The sequence below is a fragment of the Drosophila grimshawi genome, unplaced genomic scaffold (genome assembly GCF_018153295.1).
Source record: "Drosophila grimshawi isolate 15287-2541.00 unplaced genomic scaffold, ASM1815329v1 contig_1367, whole genome shotgun sequence".
Taxonomy (NCBI): Eukaryota; Metazoa; Arthropoda; class Insecta; order Diptera; family Drosophilidae; genus Drosophila; species Drosophila grimshawi.
Window position 1 is genome coordinate 2,724,889 of NW_025062889.1, and position 24,898 is coordinate 2,749,786.

At 37.6% G+C, this 24,898-nt stretch overlaps 1 protein-coding gene across 3 annotated transcripts; it reads right to left on the reverse strand.

The window, feature by feature from the left end:
• Positions 1–2,296: 2,296 nt before the first annotated feature.
• Positions 2,297–23,488, reverse strand: LOC6569159 (RNA-binding protein fusilli). 3 transcript variants are annotated; one of them, XM_032741161.1, is made up of 13 exons: positions 23,148–23,488; positions 15,782–15,954; positions 15,583–15,664; positions 12,820–13,096; positions 12,660–12,749; positions 12,534–12,588; positions 10,608–10,718; positions 9,780–10,050; positions 9,394–9,714; positions 9,154–9,300; positions 8,558–8,852; positions 2,990–3,258; positions 2,297–2,807 (listed from the first exon to the last, which is right to left on the reverse strand). In XM_032741161.1, exons 1-13 carry the CDS (start codon positions 23,274–23,276, stop codon positions 2,385–2,387), a joined length of 2,643 nt encoding a protein of 880 aa, XP_032597052.1. In that variant the 5' UTR covers positions 23,277–23,488; the 3' UTR covers positions 2,297–2,384. The 3 variants fall into 3 exon arrangements, with proteins under 3 accessions (XP_032597052.1, XP_032597050.1, XP_032597051.1); XM_032741160.2 differs by lacking the exons at positions 2,297–2,807; positions 2,990–3,258; positions 15,583–15,664; positions 15,782–15,954; positions 23,148–23,488 and adding an exon at positions 3,737–4,140 and having other exon boundaries at positions 9,154–9,714; positions 12,820–12,947; XM_032741159.2 differs by lacking the exons at positions 12,534–12,588; positions 12,660–12,749; positions 12,820–13,096; ... (1 more) ...; positions 15,782–15,954; positions 23,148–23,488 and adding an exon at positions 11,215–11,289 and having other exon boundaries at positions 9,154–9,714.
• Positions 23,489–24,898: the final 1,410 nt, after the last annotated feature.

Sequence of the window (24,898 nt, forward strand, 5' to 3'; positions counted from 1 at the left end):
AATACTCAAACTCAACTCAAGTCAATTCAGGAGCCGGAAAGTATCCTCGTGTCCTCCGTCCTCCGTCCACCGACCTCCTGTCAATGCCATTTTGGCGACAGTCACTAAGTCGCTAAGCTCGACAAAATATGCCGATATTTTTTTTATTTTCATTTTTTTTATTTTTTTTTGACTTGGTTGCATTTTTATTGACTTACTTTCGAGTGGTAACGCGAAAAGTTTTCCCAACTCTGGCGGGCATCTTTATTATTGTGTGTGAGTTTGAATGTGTGTGTGTTTGTTTGCGAGTGTTCACTGTAGTGGCGGCTGCAGTTTTTGGCTTTTTGGTGCAAAGTTCTTAAAAATATATATTTTACGATTACAAATGAGATTTATTTGCCATTTCCGGCTGCATTAGCGGAAGTGCGCTGCCAACTACTCGAGAGTGCGGCCATAAAAATTGCCAAAAAAAAATGTATCCTTAGTCCTTTTCCCCATATCCCTGCTGGCACCACATATTTAGCCGTGCTGCATTTTTGTCGCATTAACCAAATGTTTTTTTCTTATTTTTTGCTCTCTTCGCTAGCCAACACAACCAACTTGTCAACGCAAATGTTGCAGGATGCAGAACGCCATGCCTAATGTAATTTTGATATCACCAAGGAGAAGAATGAGCAGCTGCGGCAGCCATTGATAAATTATCATGCGGACATCAACACCGGCGAGGGAGGAGGTGAAGGGTGGCTGCTGCTGCATCAGGTGCAGCAAATGAACTGGCATGGATAAAACAAAAACTAAAACCAAAATGTTCAATCTATTTGAAATGTGGTCTGATGGTACGGTGCGACCGGATGACGGTTCACAACGACCGTGCTTATTTTTAACTGGTCGGTGGGACTTTCGTCCGTTTGTAACGCCATTTGTCAGCGATTTATCAAATCAGTTTAACCAGATAAAAAATGTATTCGTTTATTTATGAGCCTAACGACGGCCACTTATCGTTTGCGCTATCAAGTAATTAATTAAGTATTAATATATAAACAATTGTAAATTGGTTTTTAATTTGTGTTTTTGAATAAAGCAAACAAAGTTGACTTGATGACATGTTTAATGTGTATTTGGTATGGGTCTGTATGAGAAATGGAAGTAGCGATAAGAAATGAGTTTGAAATAGACCGGGAGAGTTGTGAACAGCATTTATCAGCTGGAAGGTAAGCAAATGACAACCATACAGAATCAGCAACTAATTAAAAATACCCGTTTTCTATTACAAAAAACTCGTGTAAGTAGAAAGAACTTTAAACTGCTCTGTGAGCTGCACTTCGAGCCGAGCTGAGTTGAGCTTCAAAATCAGCGTTTATCAGTGAAAACTCCTTAGACTCACACACTTTTACCTATGTATGTATATGCTTCTCCAAAAAAAAAAAAAATGAATGTTGAAATAGTTTCTATTTGGTTTTTTATTGATTTTTATTTTGTGTTTGCTTTATTTAATAAATTGCATATTTGTAAACAATTGATAATATCGGTTTGTTGTTTTGTTTTCGAACTGAAAATAGCATAACAAGTAAAAACAGATTGGTCGATGCATTTTAAATAGACAATTACATAATTACGTAATTACATAATTTGTTTCTTGGTTTCACATTGACGAGTAGGTAAAATAACAAAATATTTGATGGCTTAGCCTAAACAAAACATTGGATAAATCATCATTATAATATTATTATAACGCATACACTCTATATTATATATATATTATGTATTATTATTATTATTTTCTGACTAATTTGCCAAATGCAAATGGGATAGTTCAATTCAAGTCCCACGCAATGACAACTGACAATTGCACATAATGGCATTTAACATGCAGTTAAAATTAGATAATTGCAATATATATATGATATATGTGTATATATATATATAAATAATTTGACTATTGACTAGGGATAAATTTGTAGTTTTTTCTTGTCGGTTTTTGCTAATTCGCTAATATATATATTTGGAATATATGTGTGTAAGTGTGTGTGTGTGTTGTGAATGTGCATTTTAAATAATAAATATAAATTGGAATGGAAAAGCTTTTCGCACTGGGGCGTCTACTTAAGCATTAATTTTAAGCCGATTCTAAGTACATCTCATAACATAAAAAATTCATTTCAATTTCTCACTGTGCGGGAAGGCGAGATTCGTTAAGTTTGGCCAGCAGCAATTCGCCGTGCGGTGTGCAACTCGGCTGGCGACTTATCTACAGCTGGGTTCTAATCTAGACTACAAACAAATTTCTTCGATTGGCAAGATAATATTTTTTTTCTCATTTTCGTTAAAATTACTTTTTGAGTGCAAGCAATAAATAGCGAGCGTGTGAGAGAGGGGGTAGATAGAGTGAGAAAGGAAAGGAGTATCTAGGATATATAAAGCTCCACGCACGAGTTGCTCACAATGGGCGTGGCATTTTCCGTAACACTCTGGCTGCCAGTTTTCAAGGCGGGCGTCGCGTGGTTTGTGTCCAGGCTGAGCAGGGTTTGCGATGGCTGCGTCGGCGTCACAGACTGAGCAGGCGCAGCGCCCAAATTGCCGTTAACAATAACCACTGCTGCTGTTGTTGCTGCTGCCGACGTTGCTGCTGACGGCGCTACAGTGGTGGCCTGTACAGTAGGCGTGCCTATATGCTTGTTGTTGACATTGGTGTTGTTGTTGTTGTTGCTGCTGCTGCTGACTGTTTGCTGTTTACTGGGCACAAAGGGCACGGCGTTCTTGTTGGGCGTGAGTATCAAGCCGGCATTGGGCGGCGACAACGGTGAAGGTGGAAAAAAGTCCATCGGATACTGTGGTATGTATAATAAACATATATTTATATATTACTAAATAAAAAATAAATATATACAGTTGTGACAAAAATAATAGCACCATTCCGACATTTTTCTTACGAATGAAATAAAGACACCTTTGGAAACATTTGCTGTGAGAGTGTTGCTATATTTTTGTTCGCAACTGTATATATACTCACCATTGCCTGATGCTGTGATGGAGAATGGGCGCCCGGCTGGCTGAAGTAGGTGGTTGGCGAGACGGGCGGACTGGGATAAGGCCAGTAGACGAGCGGCGGCGGATAGAAGGCGGACGCATGATGATGGTGATGATGATGATGGGCGTGATGGGCGTGGCCATGATGGGCACGCGGCGTCGCCAACAACGGTGTGTGAGGTGGTGGCGGCGGCGGCGGTCCACCATAAGCCGGAAAATGGGCACCAAAATGGGCGCCAAGCACAGTGGCACCTAAAGAAAGCAGAAAAGAGAAATTTAAAACAAAATTAACAAAAATCTTAAATAAGTTGCAGAAATTGTCATTTAAGAAAAATCATAAACTTTTGGTAGTCAGTGTTGTGAGTATGGCTTGGGTATACTTTATTTTTCGGGATGGGTTGTTGTTAGTCTTAAAGAAAAGCTAACGGTAATTGCTTGAAGCAACACAAAAAGTAGTTGTTGTTGTTGTATATAAAAAAGGACGCATTGACTTGAGTTAAGATTATTTAATGTTGCTGTTGTAGTTGTTAGGGTTAGTTAGATGGTTAGTTGAAGTTCAAGTGAAGTTAAGTATAATCGTATTCAAAAACACTCACCGTTTAGACATTTGCAAAATATTTATGGTAGAGGAGACATGTATTATAATAATTGGTAAATTTAATATTGAAGATATATATGTATGTAATATCAGTATATGTATGCATATATATATAGATATATATTTACCACTTTACCCAGAGAATATGAATACATTTTTTGCGCACATAGTAAACTTAAAAACATGTTTTATCCCGTTCTTGTTTTTTTTTTAATCCAAGCACCAACCAGCCTTCAAAAAGGTAAAAAATAATATAAATAATATAAAAAGAAACCAAACAAAACACACACAGAGAGCTGGCTCAATTGACAACAACGACGGCGGTATGAGTAAAGAATCGAGTTATCGAATTATCGAGTTATCGTTATAGCATATGGTACTTATACATACAATACATATATGCAAATACAGTTAGGGCCACAGTTCCTTACACAAAAGCAGCAGAGGACCAATTAATGTTATCGATAACATATCGATAGCGTAAACGTTGTTTATTTGTTTATTTGTTTTTTGTTACATACAAGATGCGTGTGTGTCTATAGAGAGAGAAAGAGAGAGAGTAGCACTAGGTGGTATTACGTTTTATGACTTGACAATCCACTTATCGACGTTATCGAGTTGCACTCACACACACACACACATACAATCAAATTAAATATATATCAAAATATATATATATATATATATATATGTATATATATACCGTACAGTTCCAATTTTAATCAAATTTAACAATCAGTAAGTAGTGCAAACTCGCAACGCCGTTAAAAATTCAACCGATGCGGCCACACAAAGACCCGAGCCCAGAGAGGATGCACCTGAAAATACGTATAAAGCTAGACCCAAGCCCAAAATACCCAAGAGTTACAAATACGTGGTGTATATCGGATGAGTGAGAAGGAGAGAGATGGAGAGAGGACGATTAGACAGAGCAGACGGTAACACAATTTCAACTAACAGAAGAAAAAAAAACCGCTGCAAAAGTTATCGATATGATTTATGATTAATGAGATAAACAACAAATATAGATTTCTTATCGATACATTTTGCGTAGTTTTTTTTTTTTAATATGTAATTAAAAATATCAAATTGATAAATTATAGATTCTTTAAAATGACTAAAATGCACACACAGAGCAAGAGAGATTTAATTCAAGTTGAAGTCAAGTTGAAAATCGCAAAGAGAGGGGAAAGAAAATGAGGGAGGATGAGCGAGCATTATTTATAGGTATTTATGTATGTAGAGCGATATGTATATATTTATTGAAGTATAAAAAATTTTTAATAAAAAGTTCGATTGTCTCTAGACTAAGCATTAAAAAATTATGAAATATCAAAAAATATATGTTTGTTTTTTGTTTATGTTGTGCGCTATAAACTAATTAAGTTAATTGAAATGTAAATATTTTATATACGTTTAATTAATATTAATAAACTTGTTTCATAAGTGGCTGCTTATGAATTGTTTTTTTTTCTATTTTTTTTTTTTATGGAAGCCATAGATTGTAAATGTATGTATTGCAAGACCCATGGGGAAACCACTCGATTGCCATATGTGATTTAAACATTAACTAAACAAATAAACTAGTTGCTAAGCTGTGAAAAATTTTCCCATGCTTTTTAATTGATAGACAAATATAATTTTTTCAATTTTGTTTTGTAGAAATACCAAAAAAAAAGCAGCGCAAAAACTGTTTGTTAGACGCAGAAGAGGAGTTAGAATCGGTGGAAATATGTTTTTAGCTCTCTGCTCGAAAACAACTATATATTCTATACATATATAGCTAGACATAGACCCAAAAGACAAAGACAGACAAACTAGAAATATAGAGAATCGTATTTTGAAGATATATACTTAGAGCATAAACCCAAAAAATAACCATAACCAAATTTTTATATATTTATCAGATCAGATCTGTAAGACACTAAAGCGCTAGTGCGTACAAATAATGAAGAAAGCAATTTGACGTTCCCTTCGTAAGATATCAAGATTATACATATTTATATGTATATAGGCAGAGAGCGGCAGACAGAGAGACAGAGAGAGAAGGGGGAGACTACAGACTAAAATTAGTGATGACAGAGAACACACAAAAAGTAAATTCAGATTCAGAATTCCAAATTCCAAATTTGCGACTAACACCAGTTACGCACACTTATTAGCTAAAGATAATACATATAAATATATATATATATATATATATATATAAATAACGATTTACGATTTATATTTATATGCAAAATCAAATTTAAGTTCCAAATTATATATGAGTTGTTGTTTGTTGAGAGTTTGTTAGAGGCTGACGGCGATGAGCATTGCGATCTATGATTAAACCCATAATGAGCAGGATCAGGATTACATATATATTCTGGATATTACATAGATAGATGCGTGAATGTGTGTGCGCGTGTGTTTGTTTCGAATAGATCGCAATGCTCGGCCACAAAACAGCCGTGGACACAGGAAAAGTTTTCTAGTGCTTAGTTTCAAAATATTAATCCAAAATGTTCGTTTTTTTTTTTGTTTTTGTTTGTTTTTGTGTAACCAACCAATTTTACAAGTTGTACGTCTTAAAACTATTATTTTGCCATTATTATTATTAATATTATTATATATATGTATGGTATGTATGTATGTATGTATATATACGTATGAATACGTATTATTCTAGTCTAATTTTCGGGGAATGGGGTTTCTTGATTTGCTGCACACAGTTTAATTTAGCTTTAAAAAATATAAGTTTTCGATTTCTCTTTCCACGCATGAGCCAACACCTGACGCCTTTCAGGCAGTGAGCATTTGTGTGTGTATAGTGGGTGTACAGGGTGTGCGTGTGTGTGTGTGTACCTATGCTTAAATATTAGTTTATAGATTGCACTTGATGGACATGAGACACACTCACACACACACAGTCACACACATGAACGTAGATGTGGACAACGCTCGCTGTCTGAAGGACATTAGCCTCTGTTGTTGAAGTAGCGTATAACACACACTCAATCACACACACACACACAGACACACACAAACACACACACGCACACACACACACGCACACACACACTCTTGCCACACACACACTTGCCACACACACACAAGCAACATACACAATACACATAGTAGAGTTAATTATTAAATAGTTTTGAATCAGCTGCCTTTTTAGTTAACAAAAATTTGGACGTTTCTTTTTTTTCACATTTGTTAGCTTCCCCGTTTGTGTGTGTGTGTGTATGGGTAGAGTGTGCGTGAGTGTGAGTGTGCGATAGGTGTGTGAGTGTGCCGGGTATAATATGTAAGTAATGCTTAGACCTTAGACAAAAGTAGCTTAAAAGTATTTTCGTTTACTTTTTTGCTTGAATTCTTTTTTAAAAGAGACTTACGACTACAAAAAATTTCACTATCAAAAATTTACAATTAAAAAGACTATTTTAAGCGCTAACAAAATATGTCTGGTATTTGTGTGGTGTGTGTGTGTGTATGTGTGTGAGTATTGCCAAAGTTGAGCGATGGTATGAATGATATGGGGTATTTATCCACTTACCACTCATTGTGCATTGCAAACGTTAGCCGGAGTTTCATTTAAGGAGTGCATCAATCAATTATGATTGATTGCTTGGATTAAAAGCCTTGGAATGGGTTTGAAGTTTCGGAGTTTCGATTATTTAAAGAATCTATCAGTCATCATGATTGAGTCAATATAAAAGACTGCTAAATGCTCAAAATTAAAGATGCAGTCAATCGTGATTGATAAAAAAAAATACTCTTCGGAAAGAAAAAATGGTATTTTACTTTAAGATGTCAATCACAAATAAGTAGCGTAACTATCAATCAATCATGATTCGTGATAAGCAAAGATTCATTAAATGTCTACAAAGTCTTGGAATGAAATACGCTTCAAAGTAGTCCGCCAACTACCTAAACTCAATCAATCACCCAATTATGATTGATTCATTTGAATGAATATTTAGACCTACTAAATACCTGGATTGTAGTAGGAATAGACGCTACTTGGCGCTCGAGTCAAAGCCCGTTTGGCAGCACTGGCTGCATTCGCGGCAGCTGCTGCGCCCGTCGGATCCTGCTGGAAGGCATTCTCATAGGAGCGCTTCATGGAGTGCGATTGAAGAAGTGCGGCATTATTTGCCGCATTTGCGGCACTTGCTGCACTCCCAGCGCTACCCGATACCCCCGCACCGGCTGTGCCAGCGCCCGCAAACTGATATCCACCCGCGGTGGCTGGCATATAGCCGAGTTGAAAGGGCTGCAGGTAGGGTCGCTGCATGAACACAAATTGCGGCTGACCGCCCATTGCAGCCGCAGCAGCGGCGGCAGCAGCAGCGCCCGGATGTTGCATATACAGTTGATGCTGTTGCAACATGGCAGCATTTGCATACAGCTGCTGTTGTTGCTGCTGCTGCTGCTGCTGCTCAACGGCCACAGCAGCAGCCGCCTGCTGGCGAGCCAACAAATTCTGCTGGGCAATAAACTGGGCCTGCTGCTGGGCGAGCAGCGCCGGATTGGATGAGCCGACGGCAGGATGAGAGCCCGCCGCTTGTGAAAGCTGCAAATTGTACGGATACCCGGCGTGCGAGAGCCCAGTGCTCGACAGTGAACCGAGCGTTGACGAGTGTGTGGACATTGTGGCAGTGGGTGTGGCAGCCATATAGCCAGCCAAGCCACTGGGCGTGCCCGCCGTGAGGGGAGCAAGTGAGGCAGCAGCAACTGGTGATGTTTGCAGTGCATGATGAGCAGCAGCTGCGGCAGCAGCAGCAGCTGCCGCGGCATATGGTGTGTGCGCATGCGTGTGTGGCGAGTGTGCAAGTGTGTGCGAGGAGTGTTGTGCGTTGTGTGTGTTGAGCGAGTTGAGTGAGTTGAGCGAGTGTGCGTGTGTGTGTGTGTGTGAGCTAATGGCTGGTGCGCCATTGGGTGGCGGCGGCGGTTGTGCTAACATACCCGGTGACAGCAGCGATGGCTGTTTGCCAGCCGCAGCAGCAGCAGCGGCGGCAGCAACAGCAGCGGCAGCAGCAGCAGCCAAATGCGCATGGCCCGGATGTGGGGCAGCGGTGGCAACGGGTGAGGCAAGGCCGCCGTTCAACACATGATTCATATCGTCGCCGGAGCACTGGAACACCTCGATGTAACGGAACTTCTTGCCAAAGACCATAAACTGATTGTGCTTGCGTTGCGCACACAGTCGAGCCGACTCCTCCAAGTCCATTTGGATGAAGGCCTCCCCGCTGGGCTGGCCCTGAAAGATATGTATACACATAAGGATTAGGCAAGGGTTCGTGTATATAAGTGAAGTACACTCGGAAAAAAATCGAATTGTAGATAGTAGTAAAGTATAACTGCATTACTTTATACATAAAATATATTTCTAAAAACTAAGGTTTTTCTTCCCATAGTTTCAGGTTACATTTTTAGTATTTTTAGAAATGCATTTCAACATAATACAAAATATCTCTAAGAGATACAGCAAATAAGAAAAATGTTCAATTTATCAGGTCGATTCTTTTCTTTGAGTGAATCGAAGATGTTCATCTGCTCACCTGCGCATTGATGACCATATGGACGCCCTGGTAGATGATGTGCTTGGCAAAGTCGTCCAGAAAATGAAGGATGTGCTCCACCATGGCCTCGTAGGGAAGGCCGCGCAATCGTATGCAGTTCTTGGTGGTGCCCGAGGTGATGAGGTGCTGTGGGGCATGGGGAAGTTGGGGGCACAGGTTAGCGTGGCTAGCGTTAGCTGACAGCGGGTTGAGGGCGTGGCCACCAGCGGCGGCACCCACCTGCGGCAGCAACGGCAACTGCATGGTGGGCAACTGTGCTATCAACGGCGGCTGGCTGTGATTATTCGATTCGTACGTCTTCGGATCCATCGAACGATTCAGCACCTGCTGTACCTCCGCCGTCGTCGATCTAAAGAGCTCAATGTATCGCTGTCCAATCGATTCACGATGGCGACCCAGCGCCTTGGATGAATCGCATTCATTGGCAAACAGTACGAAGGCATCGCCGGTGGCTCGACCATCCGGTTTCTTCACAAACAGAACACCCTCATTGCCATCGAGCACATGACAGGGTGACTCGCCGGTGGTAAAGAATTCCAGCTGGGCAGAAGATTGGAATCGTTTGAGAAAGGTATTCGTTTCAGGTCATCATCAAACATACTTACCACTTGCTTTGGTGTGCAATCATAGGGCAGTCCACGCATGCGTATTATCACCTGGGCTCCCTTGGAGAGGAAGGCCTGCGCCTCATTCGAAGCGCCGCCGGCAATGGCCAGGAAATCCTCGCCAGAGGCGCGATACACTTCAATGTACCGTGAGCCAATGTGATGTTTGTGGCGTTTAAGGGCCATGTCGCGATGCTCCTGGGAAACAAAGCGTATCAATGCCTCACCGTTGCGCCGGCCCAGCGGCGATAAACACAGAGCAACGCCGCCTCTACAAAGTATGGAGCGGGGGAGGGGAAGGAACCGAGAAAATGTGCGGGGGAGGGGAGAAAAGAGAATGCAGCAACAAAGAATTTAAATATTGAAAAAGAAAAGCCAGGCATATAATACACAGATATTATATATATACATATATATTTTTGCTCTCTCTCTCTCACTCTCTCTTTGTGGCAATCTCTGCCGCTGACCCGCTGAACTTCGATAAGCGGAGGCGCATCTTATCAATGGGTTACGTTCGTCTATTTCTTGATACTCTTGCAGAGAGTACATGCATTTGCTTGGAATACCTTAGTGATTACATTTAAGCTGCGTACAGCGTCCTAAGTATTTCTTGAATAATATCATGATTTACATATGACATTTTTTTGCAGGCAAAACAATCTTTTAAGATCGATTCGATGATGTTAAATAATATATCTGCTTACTATAAATTCATATACTTAAAAGCAAGTTCTAAGATCTTCAATCTTGTACTTAAGTTCACATTCTGCCATGTATATCTGCTAAGGTATTTAATCTTTCTGTCTTTCAATGCAATTTACCACTTACTTGGCTACGTTGAGTCCGCGAAAGAATTTGGCAATATCCTGATCGCTGCTCTGCCAGGGCAAACCACGGGCACGAACAATGCAATTGCCGTCCACCTCGTCGTCAATTGAACTGTAAGAAAAATTAAACAAATACTCAAATAAATGGTGTTCCAGTGAAAAAGTTAGGTGCAGTTTTCAATTTAAGTTTCAGTTCGCAGAAGGTAAACAGATATGGGGCAAATGCATAAATATATACGATATATTATATACTCTACATAGTCTAGAATCTAGCGCTACGATCTGCTTATGCAACAGGCTAGACTTGACATGTGTAGTTTTTGTATTATTTTTTTATTTTTTTTTGGTTTTAGCGTAGTTGGCTCAAGTCACGTTTCAATTTTCAAGACCATAAACATTTTTTGCTGACTTTTCACATAGCTCTCAAGCATATACAGAACCAAAAAACTCACACAAACCGAAGCAGAGAAAACAGAGTCAGACAGTCAAAACGAAAACAAATAAAAACATGAATAATCAAAAGAAAGCCAACGATAGCGAAAAAAAATAATCATATATTGTTTATCTGTGGAATATTCATGAATGTTTTGCACTGATTTGCATTTTACCTGGCGACTAATTGAATTATTTTTAATAGGTTTCTGGGTCTGCAAACTTCAGCTCCATGCAATAACAAAAATAGCACACTTATATGTCTAAGCCAGACAAAGGTATTTTTTATTTTTGTAAATATATATTTATATATAAATATATATATATATATTTCTCTAGCGATAACAATAGTCACAATTCATGAACAATTCAGAATTCGATGCGTTTCCAATTTCCGTTCAACTCAAGATGTGCGAGCAGAGTTCCACACAGTTCTTATCGCATGGCGATCCAATCGTTGACTGCTGGGCGACAAACGACAAAACGACGAGCCGCGATCCAATCCACGATTTGTCGCGCCGCATAGCTTACAGTCAGCCAGTCTGTTAGTCTGTCAGTCTGTCGGTTAGTATCTGTGTATTTTTCTGAGTAATTTTTGTTTAATGGTTTTTTGTTTTGTATTTCACTTTTTTCTCATATTTTTGAGTGACTTTTGGCTGAAAAGACTTGGCGAACCTTAACACACAGAAACTGGAACAGTGCAGCGCTGAATTTATTACGATTCGAAGAGTCTCTCAGTTTTTGAGACCGAAGACTTGAGTTCTACTCAGACTATGCATGCGGTTAGCGTTTCGAGAGCGTTGAGTACAATGCTTGGCAACTCAAAACGAAGGCAGGTACGCAGTTCAGTATTGTCAAGAACTGACACAGTGCAGATCTCGGCAAGGACGCCGCTTATCAGATTATACAACAGATGGGTTAATCACTTGATTTCACATTGTTTAATTAGTACTGAGTCATTCGATTGGATTTCTTCCACCAGCTACAGCTTTTTAATCTAATTTCTAGTTATGCATTTAAGTTAATTCTGGATTCGCATTTAGCAAAACACTTTTATAAAATTATTCTAACTAGCTTAAGAAAAGCTAGGGACTTCTTCTAATCAATCTACTAAACTCATTCTTCTTCTAAGCTAATTCTTCTTCTATTTCATATATATTTTGAGTACCTATGGAGTCATTTCATGTTGCTTGTAAACGTTATCTCTTTTGGATTCTCTTAGTTTTTTTTAATCGCCTGAGAGCGATACATTTAAAAATCAAATATGAAGCTGTTGCTCTAAATATTGCTTACAGAATCTACATGTATCCAACACTGCTTATCTCAAGTCCAGGAAAACAATGATTATTGAGATAACCTCTTTAAAAACCATTCTCAACACGCATAAAGCTATTTTTCGCGATCTCACATCTCGAATACACTCTGTAATCCATTCCAAATCAACACAATTTCTACATCAGTTCCTTAATAAATATCTTGGGCATTCTTTGCTTACCAAATACCAGGTTCCAGTACTAGGTTAACGAGTTCATTTGTTTCAAATTTATGTCCTACAAATATATAGAAATGTTTGCTCATTAGTCTTTAGACCATAATAAAGCTTTTCACTGCACAAACTCACCCGCTTGAAGCAATGTTTGAATCACAGTGACCATATCGCGAGATTCGCGTATATAGAAGTCATTATCTTCCACAGACGTTGCATTGAGCTCTGCAAAGAGTAAATATCATCACACATTAGAATTGTTATCATACACAAAATACAAAATCTCAGCACTAACCTTTAAGCATTTCAGCAATGGACTGTGGCATGGGCAGCACGGGGGACTGCAGCATCTTCTTGATGTCCTTGACCGGAACGAGGGCACGGGATAAATCACCCGATTTGTAACGCTGAAACTCCTTACGCAGATCACTGAATCTATTGTAATAGGCGGGCAGCTCAACGTCCTTGGCGCAGGCCTCCCGATGCAGGCATTGACGCAGCGGCAGCTGCCCATCGGTGATCAATTTGATCTCCGTATCATTGAGCGATAGAGAGCGTAAATAGGCTTCGAACTGTAAGCGAAACATTCACACATATTATTAACTATTAATTAATTATTTAGTGATGCAATAATGATAAAAAAAAAGTTGGAATTTGAATCAAGACTTTTGACCCGTCTCCAGACTAGTAATTTATCATTCATTTTGACAGAAGATTATTTTTTCAAATTTAAATGTAGTCTTAACTTTTGGGTCAAGCCACTATCAAAAAGCTCCCGAATCGTATTAGTTTTGAAATAGCTATGGCCCTGGAAAAGTTTTCCAACTTATACAATTTTCAAAATGCTAATATGACATTTAAATACGTCAGAACAAATAACTGAAAAAATAAACCTTTCGCATTCGGAGGCAGCTGCAAACAGTTAGTCAATTAGATTTAATTGCATTGTTAAAAGTCAGAATTAAATATAGATATGATATGCATTTAATATACCAGATGACGCCGATAAAACTTAACAAATAGCAAAGTTCAACGGTTTAATTATTTAAGTATTAACGAAAGGTTTGTGGGGATTATTTGGCTGAATGCAAATTCTTAGTGCAAACATTTCTAGGTTACAAATTTACAATTTGTATAAACCCGTCTAGTGTTGTTTGTTCTCGTTGTTGTTCTTGCCGCAATTATTGTCAATTAAGTGCAATAAACCGAGCCACCAACAACAACAACACTAGCTTCAGTTTTTAGCAAAGTCATCGTGAGTAAACATATCAGATAGCTTTCTGTTGCACTAGCCGCTTTAAACATTTCTGTGAATGGTTTTTTCTGAAAAAGTTTACTCCTCCAGACCCCCAACTCGTAAATATTTGCTAGCCAAATGCGTTTTGACCAAGCCAATTAGTATGCTAGCCAGGCAGACTCTCTCCCTCTCTCTCTTCTCTTCTCTCTTGTACATTACATCACGTGTCGCTTACAGATCTCTGTAAAAGATGCACTTCTACATATTACTAACTAAATAATATATATATATATATATGTCTACATGTGTAAATATATAATCTGACATCTAATTGGCATAGCCGACGACACAGTCTGTGAAGCAGATTATTTCTCCGTAAGGTGCAGAGTACAAGCAATATCTTAATTATCCAAGTTAGTTAGGCACCCATTTCTACAGATTGCCACTTGCCAAGTTCATTAAGGCGACTCAAATGGAGGTCACGCCATCAATATTTATTTGTTTTAATAAATTGAATACCACGTGCAACAGCAACTAACACTTATGTGGCAGAAAACATTCCCTCAAACTTCCATTTACTCAGTCGACTATCAAAGAAACTGAACAATAATAAAGTTTGGCTCGTGTCGAACAATAAATACCCTTTACTAAATAAATTCTATAGTCGCTAGTTTTTATATATTTGTAAATCCGCTAAAAGTTTTATTTTTAATAGATATTTGTTGAAGGCATTTGTGAGATTTTGATAGCTATCTCTATCTATATTTATGTTTTGACGAGAAACTTGTCACACAGACTGCACCTCTACCATTTTTAAATAGGTAACGCTCCCAAGTTTACATTACTCTTTCTCGATCTTCCAGTACCTCTATCTGAAACATCAACAAGTTGTCCGTCTCTACAATTATTTACTCCCTATCTAGCGTTTACATTTCCCGTAACAAATCGAGGGAGGAGGTGCGGTGCTCAAATGCTCTAGTAGCGCACAACTTTTGCTTATCAGAATGTGTATGTGATAAGATTGAAAAGTCGAACACTTTTAGCACAGAGCACAAACCTCCACAGCCCAGCTCCCAATCAGTGGCGCAGTCCGAGGAACAAAGTGTACCTCACAAAATGCAATCCTCAATGACTTGTCAAATGATGGGACCATCTAAAAGTATTTCCAGTCAGCATGAGTTAATGTTTTATTTATGTGACTTATCTATAAATAATATTTATGTAAGTTTCGAAAGAAAGGCTCAGCTCTTAACTGTATTTCCCATCAGATGGTTTTTAACCCAAATATAAACGTATTATCTTTCTCTATCTCTCTCTCCCTCTTTCTCTGTCTGATTAATCTTATCTGAAGCTTTTTCTTGCGACTCCCACGCGCAATAAGCGAACCGAAGGTGTTAAATGAAGCTCATTATTTCTTAAATCTAGATAAGCAGGCTGCAAGGTGTAATACTATCACATTCTGTACGCCTCCCACCTATATTGCCTAATAGATAAGATCTATTACATTTTTATAGTATTTCTATCGCATTTCTATTTCTCCCTTTTTACACTTCAATCCCCCGCTATACACCTTCTACAACAGATAGATCCAACAGGTCCACGTGCATGAATCTCTCCAATAACAAAACATTCCTCATCCTACTTTCTTACTATCTTCCTTATAACTTTTATGTAACCTCCATCTATCTGTCCTCTAACTACTTTCTATCCTATGTCTATCTTACTGAATTCCCCATTCTATCATCCTGCTACCGCCTATCAATCACCCACTTATCACTAATCTTTCCCAAATTCTGTCTCCCTTCCCTCCATCGCACTTACCTCCTCGATAGCCTCAGTTAGGGGTTTGCCAGCAGCTTGAGCCTCAGCAATCGGCAGAATGAGTTCGCTGCTGTTCTCCAAGGTGCTCAGACTGAGTCCATTTGTTGCGCTATTCCCGCTGCTGGTGCTGCTGCTCGCATTTGTGATGTTATTCGTTGTATTGTTGTTGCTGTTGCTGATGCTGCTGCTATTGTTGGTGCTGTTGTTGTTATTGTTTTGATTTGAGCTATTATCACCAATATAACCAATGGCCAATGGTGGCGAGCAGGCTGTGTTATTTGTAGCATTCGAGTTGTCCGATGAGCTGGATATGGTGCGATCCTTAATAAAATAGCCATCGGGGCGTACGAGTATTTGTTTGGTGCCAATGATCTAAGCGAAAGAAAGAAAAATTTCATTAAAATGTGCAAAGGTAGATTCTTAAAATATAAGACTAGGGAATTTTTAATGGGAGTTGAGACTTAGTGACACAGCTGTCAAACTTTTTGCAAGTGAATCAAAAAAAATAAGAGAGAAAGTCCGAGAAATATGGTCTGTCAAAAATGCTGCCCACTTAAGCGAGATAAGCGCGAGTTATTGAAGTGGGGGGAGTGGTTGATATTTTCGCATCATAAAAACTAAAAATAAACAATCAAGAAACATGAATATCAGTTGCAAAAATTATCTGTAGATAGTGAAACTGTCGACACTCTCGCCAAGATTGATTCACGCATTATAATCAAGGTGCAAGAGCAACTGAGCAATTGTTTTGCATATATTATTGGAACTGGACGCCGCTCCACATTGCTTCGAAGCCTATGGGGGGCGCTATAGTGCTTGCGTCAGCGGATATTTGTGTGATCGGAATTGGAATTGAGAATCGGGAATTGTGTATCGGGGCAACTCTGACAATTGGAAATTAGAAATGGAGAATATCGACTGCAGGTAGCACTCGGGTCTGGTATGCAAAATACATACATATATATGAGGGGCAAAACAAAAAAAAAAAACAAGAAGCAAAAACTAAACATGTAGTAAACTGTTTTTGGAATTTCGAATTACTGATTTCTGACTTCTGATGCCATCGATTTGCATAGCTTTTGAATATATATAACCAGACGACAATGCATTGCCGACCGACTATACGGACTAATGGGCAATATACACACGGATTCCGCAAGCAAATACTGTATGAAATATTTATGAGACGCCTGATGTTAAATTCAACAGAAAACAAAAAGAAAAAACAGAATTTCCGAATGAAAGGAAAGAAACAACAAAATTTCTTCACACTCTCTCGACACACACACACACACATAAGCACACACAGATACACACACAAGTACATAGAGGCAGAGAGTCGGGGCTAGGAGCTGGGGGTCAAGCCATGTGCTAATTATGCGCAACGACCCAAAAACAAAATCATCCATAATGCCAAACCGAGCGAGACAGAATTAGAGGGACAGAACGAGGGAGAGAGAGATAGAGAGAGCGAAGACATTCTGTCGTCCGCCGTAAATTAAAAAAACATTCACTATCATGGAAAATTTATAGCACGTCGTATTGACCCATTGAAATAATAATAAAAAACCGGAATACCAGCGGCTAATAGACTAAATCGCTAGTTAAAAAAGCCGCGTTTCTAGATCAATGAAAACGTGCCAGGCGAGCCAGTTCTGTGTTTGCCAAGAACCCCACAGACACACATAAATACTCAGACACACCCCTCACCTCCGGCTGCGTCCAAGTGAAAACTCAATGAAATTCACTGAATGTCAATGCAGATGTCTTGACCTGGCCTAGAAGTCGCCTTTAGATTAAACTTAGCTTAAGCCAAGACTTACGATTTAAGCACAAAAGTTGCTCTCTTTGTTGTTTCAACTACACACACACACACACACACAAACAAAAATGTTAATTAACTATAATTGTTGGCATACGATTCATAACTGGCCTGTAATTAACAAGCCAATTATTGTTGCAGTACGTGTGTGTTGTCTATCTGTCAATTCAAAGCAATTTTGCTGTTGCAAGAAATCTATAACACTTGGCTTATTAACTGGCTAAAAAAGAAAGATATTGAGAGAGAGCGAGAGAGTGGGCCAGATTTATTTTTGTATTTATGCGGAAGGAAAAAGGAAACTCTTGACAGATTTTTATGGATTTGGCTTTTACACTTTTCCTTAGAAAGCAAACAATTTGGAGCTGTCAATATATCTGTCCAAAACGGGTTCAGTAAATTGGACAACAATTTAAGCAAATTTAACTAATGACACCAAAGTCAAAGACGAGCTGAGTATGAATTTCTACATGATCTCACCCTAAAGCAATTTACCTTCTAAAAATAAATAAATTGCTGGAAATAGTTAAATGTCTATTAACTAATAAAACTAAGCAGATAAAATATAAATATTTCAAGAATATTTTAATAAATACAGAATAGCTTATTGCGGGGAAGTACAAAATCGCGTTGATAATGCATACAAAAAAAAAAGAAGAAATTGGGAGATTATTATTATGTTGATTTACAGCATAATAAACTATTGACTGAACTGGTGGCTGGATAGTTTAGGAATATTTCAAAAAGTTACTAGTTTAGGTAGCGTGAATGTGGTTTCGAAATAACTAACAGTTCATTGTAGATTAAATGAATATTAGAGAAGATACTTGAAGATTGGTAAGACTTTTTTATAGCAGGAAAGAAATTCGAATATAGGTGAAGAAATAATAAGTAAAAGAGATACTTAATATAACTATGACTTTTCTTTAAGATATATTTAAAAAAGGAAACTTGAAGATAGTTACGACTTTCTTACAGCTAATTTTGATTATAGAGTTGATGGTAAGAATTTTCTACAGCAACGATGGAATATAGAAAAGATACTTGAGGAAAGCTAAGACACCTTTCCCAGGAAAGATTTCCATTTTAGATAGAAAATACTTAAAAATTGGTAACAGTTTTCTCCAATAATGATAGTTTATAGAGAAGATAATTAAATTAAATTGTAGAGACGATACTTGAAGAAAGTTAAGTCTTCTCCACCAAGAATAGCTAATAGAGAAGATATTTAAAGATAGGAGAGAAAGAAATCTGATTATGTTGTGCTGAAATATTGACCAGATTATAGTGAATTAATTAATTAGGTGAATAGACTAAGAATATATAATAAATAATAGTATAAGCCGTTAGGAAAGAAATCACTTTATTTACTATTCAATCTGATAAAGAATGGACTATGGACAAACTGTATTTAAGATTTCCCTGTACGGAAGTGTGCAAGACTGTCAAATAAAAGAAATGCCATGCAACCACAATAAGATTGACAAATAAGACTGACAAATAAAAACCTTATAAATCATTGGGTCAGCATTACAATTAGTTCATGGTTGCCCCGTTATAAATAAATTAATCAAAGTTTCTGCACTTTCATGTGGACTCATCATTTTAGTAGCTTATGAATGCGATAAGGAAGTCGCAACGATTGTGTACAGATAGAGATATATAGTAATTACGTATATAATAGTACAACGAAATTTGAATTCTAATCATCGAATGTGCTGCCAAAAAAAGTGGGGTTTGCGCTCCATTTGGCAGTTTAATTGCAATCGAAATCTAGAAATTATATATTAAAAATAGTCATGTCAATGCCAGATAGACAAATAGACACACAGACAGACAGATGGGCAGACGAACAGACGGGCAGACAGATAGACAGACACAAAGCCCAATTATTATATATCCAAAGTTTTTGGGCATTGGCTATGCGTCAGCAGCTAAGCAAAATGAAACACAAACAACTCTTTTCCAGCCACTAAACACTCGCACACTCGACTCGGTGTGTGTTCTGTGTGTGTATGTGTGTGAGTGTGTTTGTGTGTGTGTGTTACTGTTGCAATTTGAAAGTGTTTCAGTTATGGTCAGCAATTCTTTACACTTTATAGCTATTTCATAACTCATTAAAATTAAAACTAAAACTCGGTGGCCAGTTAAGCGCCGTTTTGATGACGATGACGGTGCCGTTGCGACTCAGTGCTTTCAACAATACCCTGTACTTATCAAAAAATAAATTGAGTTGTGTGAAAATAATCTATGGACTGAAATAAAGATTTTTATCTGCACAAGATTCAACAGGTGAATCTATAAATAATGTTCAATTATTTATTAACTATTCCACAATCCATCTACATTAATTCATGGATTTTTTGAGTATTTAAATTTGTTATTTCAGCATAATAGCAGTAAATTGATATATTAAACTAAGAAAAAGTGATATCCTTTTTTCTAAATTTTTAAAAACCAAATAAAAAATGTAATTTCTTAATTTTGAACCATAATATTTGTTACTCACATATTTCAATAGGTCCTACATCAATTCAGACAATTTCAACTGTCCTAAAAACTGCAGAAAATTCCATAAATTATCTAAATACATTCTCATTCCATAATGGATATTCACAGGTCGAACATAATAAAACAAAATTCCACTTTTTGCATGAGTGGATTTTTGTTCAAAGATTTAAACCGTTAAAGGGCTACAAATTACACAAATGATAAATGGGCTTTTGAATGGCAATTAAGTTCAGTCCTCAAGAATACATTTATATATATATATATATATATATATATATATATATTTATACTTGAATTAATTATTTTTTTTTTTGTGAAAAACAATACGACAGACATGTTTATGGAAAGTTTATTAGCATTCTTTCCTAGCTGTTTCGATGCTCAGACAACTTTCTTCTGCTTATCAGCCATAAATTTTAATTGACCCGACATATTATGCTACACAAAACTCGAAAAAAAGTTCACATAAGTCGATTGCTTTTGCAAAAAAAAAAAAAAAATGACAAAAAATACATACAAAAATATATATATATATTAAATATATGATATGTTTAAAAATTTTGCAAACACTTATATAATGGGGTTGCTATTGCATACGCGTTGAGTTTAGGATGATAAACTCCGACAAAAAAAAAACAAAAACAAAAAAATCCCAAAAAACACCTGCCAGCCAGGCTTAAAGATGATCAATTTCGAAAGCCACAGCCAGCACAGCGATGAAAAGGCCCTCAAACTTGTTTGACCCATGCGAACCTGTCGACATGGTCTAAAAGCCAAAAACCAAAGCATTTTAATGAAATCTAATGAACTCTGTCTGTTTCTGTCGAGCTGCTTTCCCAACACATTGACGGGGACTCACCGACGAGATTAACATAATAACGGATGTAGTGCCAAATATGGTTGAAACCTTATGATTTTGCGAAAGTTAAACAGAAATTTAAATTTGAATTCGCTTTGCCCAGCTACTACCATTTAGAAAATTAATCACTATTTGGCCAAAGCATGGCTTATAATCATGGAACAATCCAATCCCAAAAGACCCTGACGACTCTGACTCCCTCCCGCTGTGTGTATGCGAGACCCTGAGAGCCCTGAGAGTCTCGATCCATTAAAAAGCACTTAATGTCATAACCTACATCGAGAATAGAGATGCACTCAAAACTAAAAACTAAAAATGGTGCTGCGTGCGAAATTCAACATAGAACTCAAAGATCTGTCAGGCAGGCACACATTAGCTTAAATGCTTGTTAATATGACTTCTAAATACATATATATGCATGTATATAATGCCTCGTGATTTTCTTCGTCTGGCAATAACAAGCAGCTGCATATAGAGAGTCAAATAAAGTCGTGTATATATTGAGATATATAGACTCGTTTAAGACTCGGCACGGGATCAACGTAACGATGAGCCAAACACGCAGCTCCCAAACTGTATACAGATCCCCCAGAGTGGTGTATACAGAGGGAGGTGGGGGAGGGCAAAGAGACAACGCAACGCTTAACAAGGCAACAAAATTTTTGTCAAGCAGTTGGCAAATAATATTGCGTATATTGAAATTATTGCCCAGACAATATACATGCAATAATATACCAACACTCAAACTCAAACTGAGACTTCGACTTGGATTGTTTTTTGCATGCAAATAGAAATATAAAATAAACGTTGCAAATTGTCAAATGGAAAATCATTGGAAAAATATTGTGCAAATGACAAAGTTAAAGCTGTCGAGCTTAAGAAAAACACGTGAATTGATTATAAAGCCTTACCTTTTTCTTATATCTCATTTGAATAGTTATTAAGATTATTGCGAAAATTTTATGAGTATATAGAGTTTGAAAAACTTTATGTATGATTTATGTAAGGCTTTGTTCAATAAACAATTTGTCGTTTATATAGCTAATAAAAGTCTAAAACTCAAAACTCATAAATTGGAAACTTGTAATTTGAGTATTTATAGAATTTGCCTTCTCAAACGTAAATAGGGAAATAAGCCGCTCGTAAAAATAATAATGCTTTGATTGGCAAACATGAATAATCAATTATAAAACGGTTTGTGCAAAGCAATTTGACAATTATTACTGTAATCGCACTTATAACATATACTTATTGGAAATACGTTGCTTTTGCATAAGCAAATGCTCAATGTGATATGATAAAATAAGAAAAACTAGTAGAAAGTCAATGAAAAATAGCTAGAAACAAGTAGAGTTTATGCAGGAATTCTAAGCAAACATTCTAAAAATATTTCCAAACAGCTCCACTTAAAAAACTTTTGCGTATTTAAAAAAATCCGTACGTCATTACAAATAAGATAACTTCAAGCTGAGGATTACTTGGAAAATTTTAGCTTTTAGAAAAGTAAACACACGTGTCTATATATAAGTCTTTATACTTATATCAAAACACATATTTGAAGGGATTTCGCAATACCATTTAGACATACATACTTACTTGCATATACGACGACGCTAAAGTCATTTTCAAACAATTAGTGTCAATCGCTTGGCAAACTAAAAATATGCAAATACTAAACAGTATGGGCTCAACTTTTATTTAGATAGTCACCGGATAAAGGTGCACGCCTCCCTTTTGACCGCTGGCCAACCCCCCGCTGTCCCCTCTCCACTTTCGCCATTTATTGAAAGACCAATGAAAAGCCAAGCATTGGCAATCATTAACCAACTCAAGCTTTGCATACTCCTCTTTTCTTTTGTCAGTCAAATATATTAACTTGGCACACAGCTTATTTTTGAATAATTAATTAATGTTAATGCTAATCAGTTATTGTGTTTTATGCCTATTGACAAACAAAATAAGCAGCAAATGCTTGAAGTTGACAATTGTTTATGCCTTATTATAGGGTATTTTCATGTCCGGCAGCGTCTACAAAGCACTTGTTTAATTTTAAACGAATCAAAGTCGAGCTTGTTGTTGTTATCGTTATTGTTGTAGCATAATCAACGCCGCACAGTTGAAAGTGCAGCTTATACAACAACCACACTATATGGATGTGTATATGTGTGTGTATCTGTGTGCTTATGTGTCTCTGTGTGTGTAATTAATTAAGCGCAGACAGCGCAAACGTTTGAACAAAATGGCGTCACTCAGTAGGCGGAGCTTATGATCTATCCCAACTCCCCGCTCTCCCTTCCACAACCTTTGCCGCTTTCTTAGCGTGTGTGGTCGCCCGTGTGGCAACTTCAGTTACTTATTTGTAGGCTCATAACTCACCTGTCCCGTTGCAACTTCGAGCAGAACGTAGACCAGCAGAATGATTTCCTTCTCATCGGAGCCAAGGCCGGGCCCATTCTGGCCACAGGTGGCTATATAGAGAGAGACAATATGCTCGGGTACCTGCATCTTGTTGATATTGATGTTTGATCTCTCACTAAGTTTATCTCTATCTCTCTCTCTCTCTAGCGGGAGTACCGTTAGATGAATATATAGATATATATATAGCTTGCAAGTGGGCGAGAGAGAGCGCTTTGTTGCTGCTTTCTATTTGCTATCAATTCCAGTTGCGGAGCGACTGCATTCTCTGCTTATTAATATAATTCACCCATTGGTTATGTCTGCAAAGAAAGCAAAAAAAAAGAAGTGTTATGAATTAAAAGTGTGAGCGACAGGGGCTTAAACGGGGCTTATATCAGATTTTAACCTTTAAGAAAAAAAAGAAAATACATATGAATAAAATGCATTCAAGGAAAAAGTGTCAAGCAATGCAAATTGGCAGCACACGCAACGCATTTTGCACTTCAGTTGCCAATTGGCAAAAATGTATTGCCAATTTGTTGCGTTGAATGCTGTCAAAAAGTCTGATGCTACAAAATGCAGTGTTGCCAATTTGCAGGCGCTTGCAGCGTTGCCAGTTTTCAGTTTGCCGCCGACTTGCACGAGATTTTAGTGGAGGTACAAGTGACTACTAAAAGTTAAAAAAAAATAAATAAACAAAAGCAAACACTCCAAGCATACCCAAAGAGGTCAAATTGAAATTATTAACCTGCACGACGATTTGAAATTAAATTTTGCTCGCATTAAGCAAAAAGGCGAATGGGCGACAAGCGAACAGAAAAATTAAAGTGCAATTTTATGAGCATTTTTAATGTGAAAATTTGTGCTTTTAATGAAAGAAAGCAAAAGCAAGCCAGCACCAGACTGGCTGGCTGACTGACTGACAGGCTGACGAACTGACGAACTGAATGACGTACAACTGCAAAGTGGCAAAGGTCGCCGGCGCGCATGGGTTAATCGGGGTGCACAGGCGCACAGATCGCAGTCACGTATTTTTCGTGTTCGCCTTTATTATACCATTTTTTATTTTATTTTTTGTTTTGTTGTAATTAAAATTTAAAATAATGCATTAAAGAAACAAACGACAAAAACAAAAAAACGCTTTTGTAATTAAGACGCGATTTTTAAACAGTTTTGCGACAGTTTCTCAACTCTTCAAGTTTTTTTTTTTTGCTTGGTTTTATGCGTCTTTTGAGTTAATAACTCATGTACAAAAAACCGAAGCTCTTCTTCTTCTGGCCGCATGTTTCCACTTGGCATACGCTGGAAATGGTCAATGTTTCTTTTTTTGTTTTTTTCTTTTTTTAGCAACTTAACATGTGGTAATGTTAATGTGTGTTGTGTGTGTTTGCTCTTGTGCAATTTATGGCGAGCATACCTTTTTTCTACTTTCGCTCTCTCTTTCTCACTATCTATCTTTATCTCTTAAGCTGTTGCCGTTAGGCGATGGTGTGAAAATGTGCATATTCCCAGCAGCAGAACTTGAAAGAACTTTGTTCAATTCTTCAATTCCACGAAACGGTTTTCCAGTGCCGAGCAAATCTGCTTCTTGATCTTTGGGGTTAGACATACGGAAATTAGATATACGCGCGCTAATGATAATATTGTCTTTATGCTAGGAAATGATAAAGGTTAAGTGTTGAGAATTGCTGTTGTTGTTGTCGTTTTTTTTAATAGACTATATTTTTATC

What these genes read in the sequence shown, in the direction of transcription:
- LOC6569159 (XM_032741161.1), bottom strand. Translation starts at nt 23,276, where the DNA reads ATGCAGGTACCCGAGCATATTGTCTCTCTCTATATAGCCACCTGTGGC. An exon ending in CAAAACAATAACAACAACAG is followed by an intron (nt 15,665 to 15,781) that starts CACCAACAATAG and finishes CAGTCTGAGCAC; the next exon opens with CTTGGAGAACAGCAGCGAAC. An exon ending in AGTTGCCGTTGCTGCCGCAG is followed by an intron (nt 9,301 to 9,393) that starts GTGGGTGCCGCC and finishes CATGCCCCACAG; the next exon opens with CACCTCATCACCTCGGGCAC.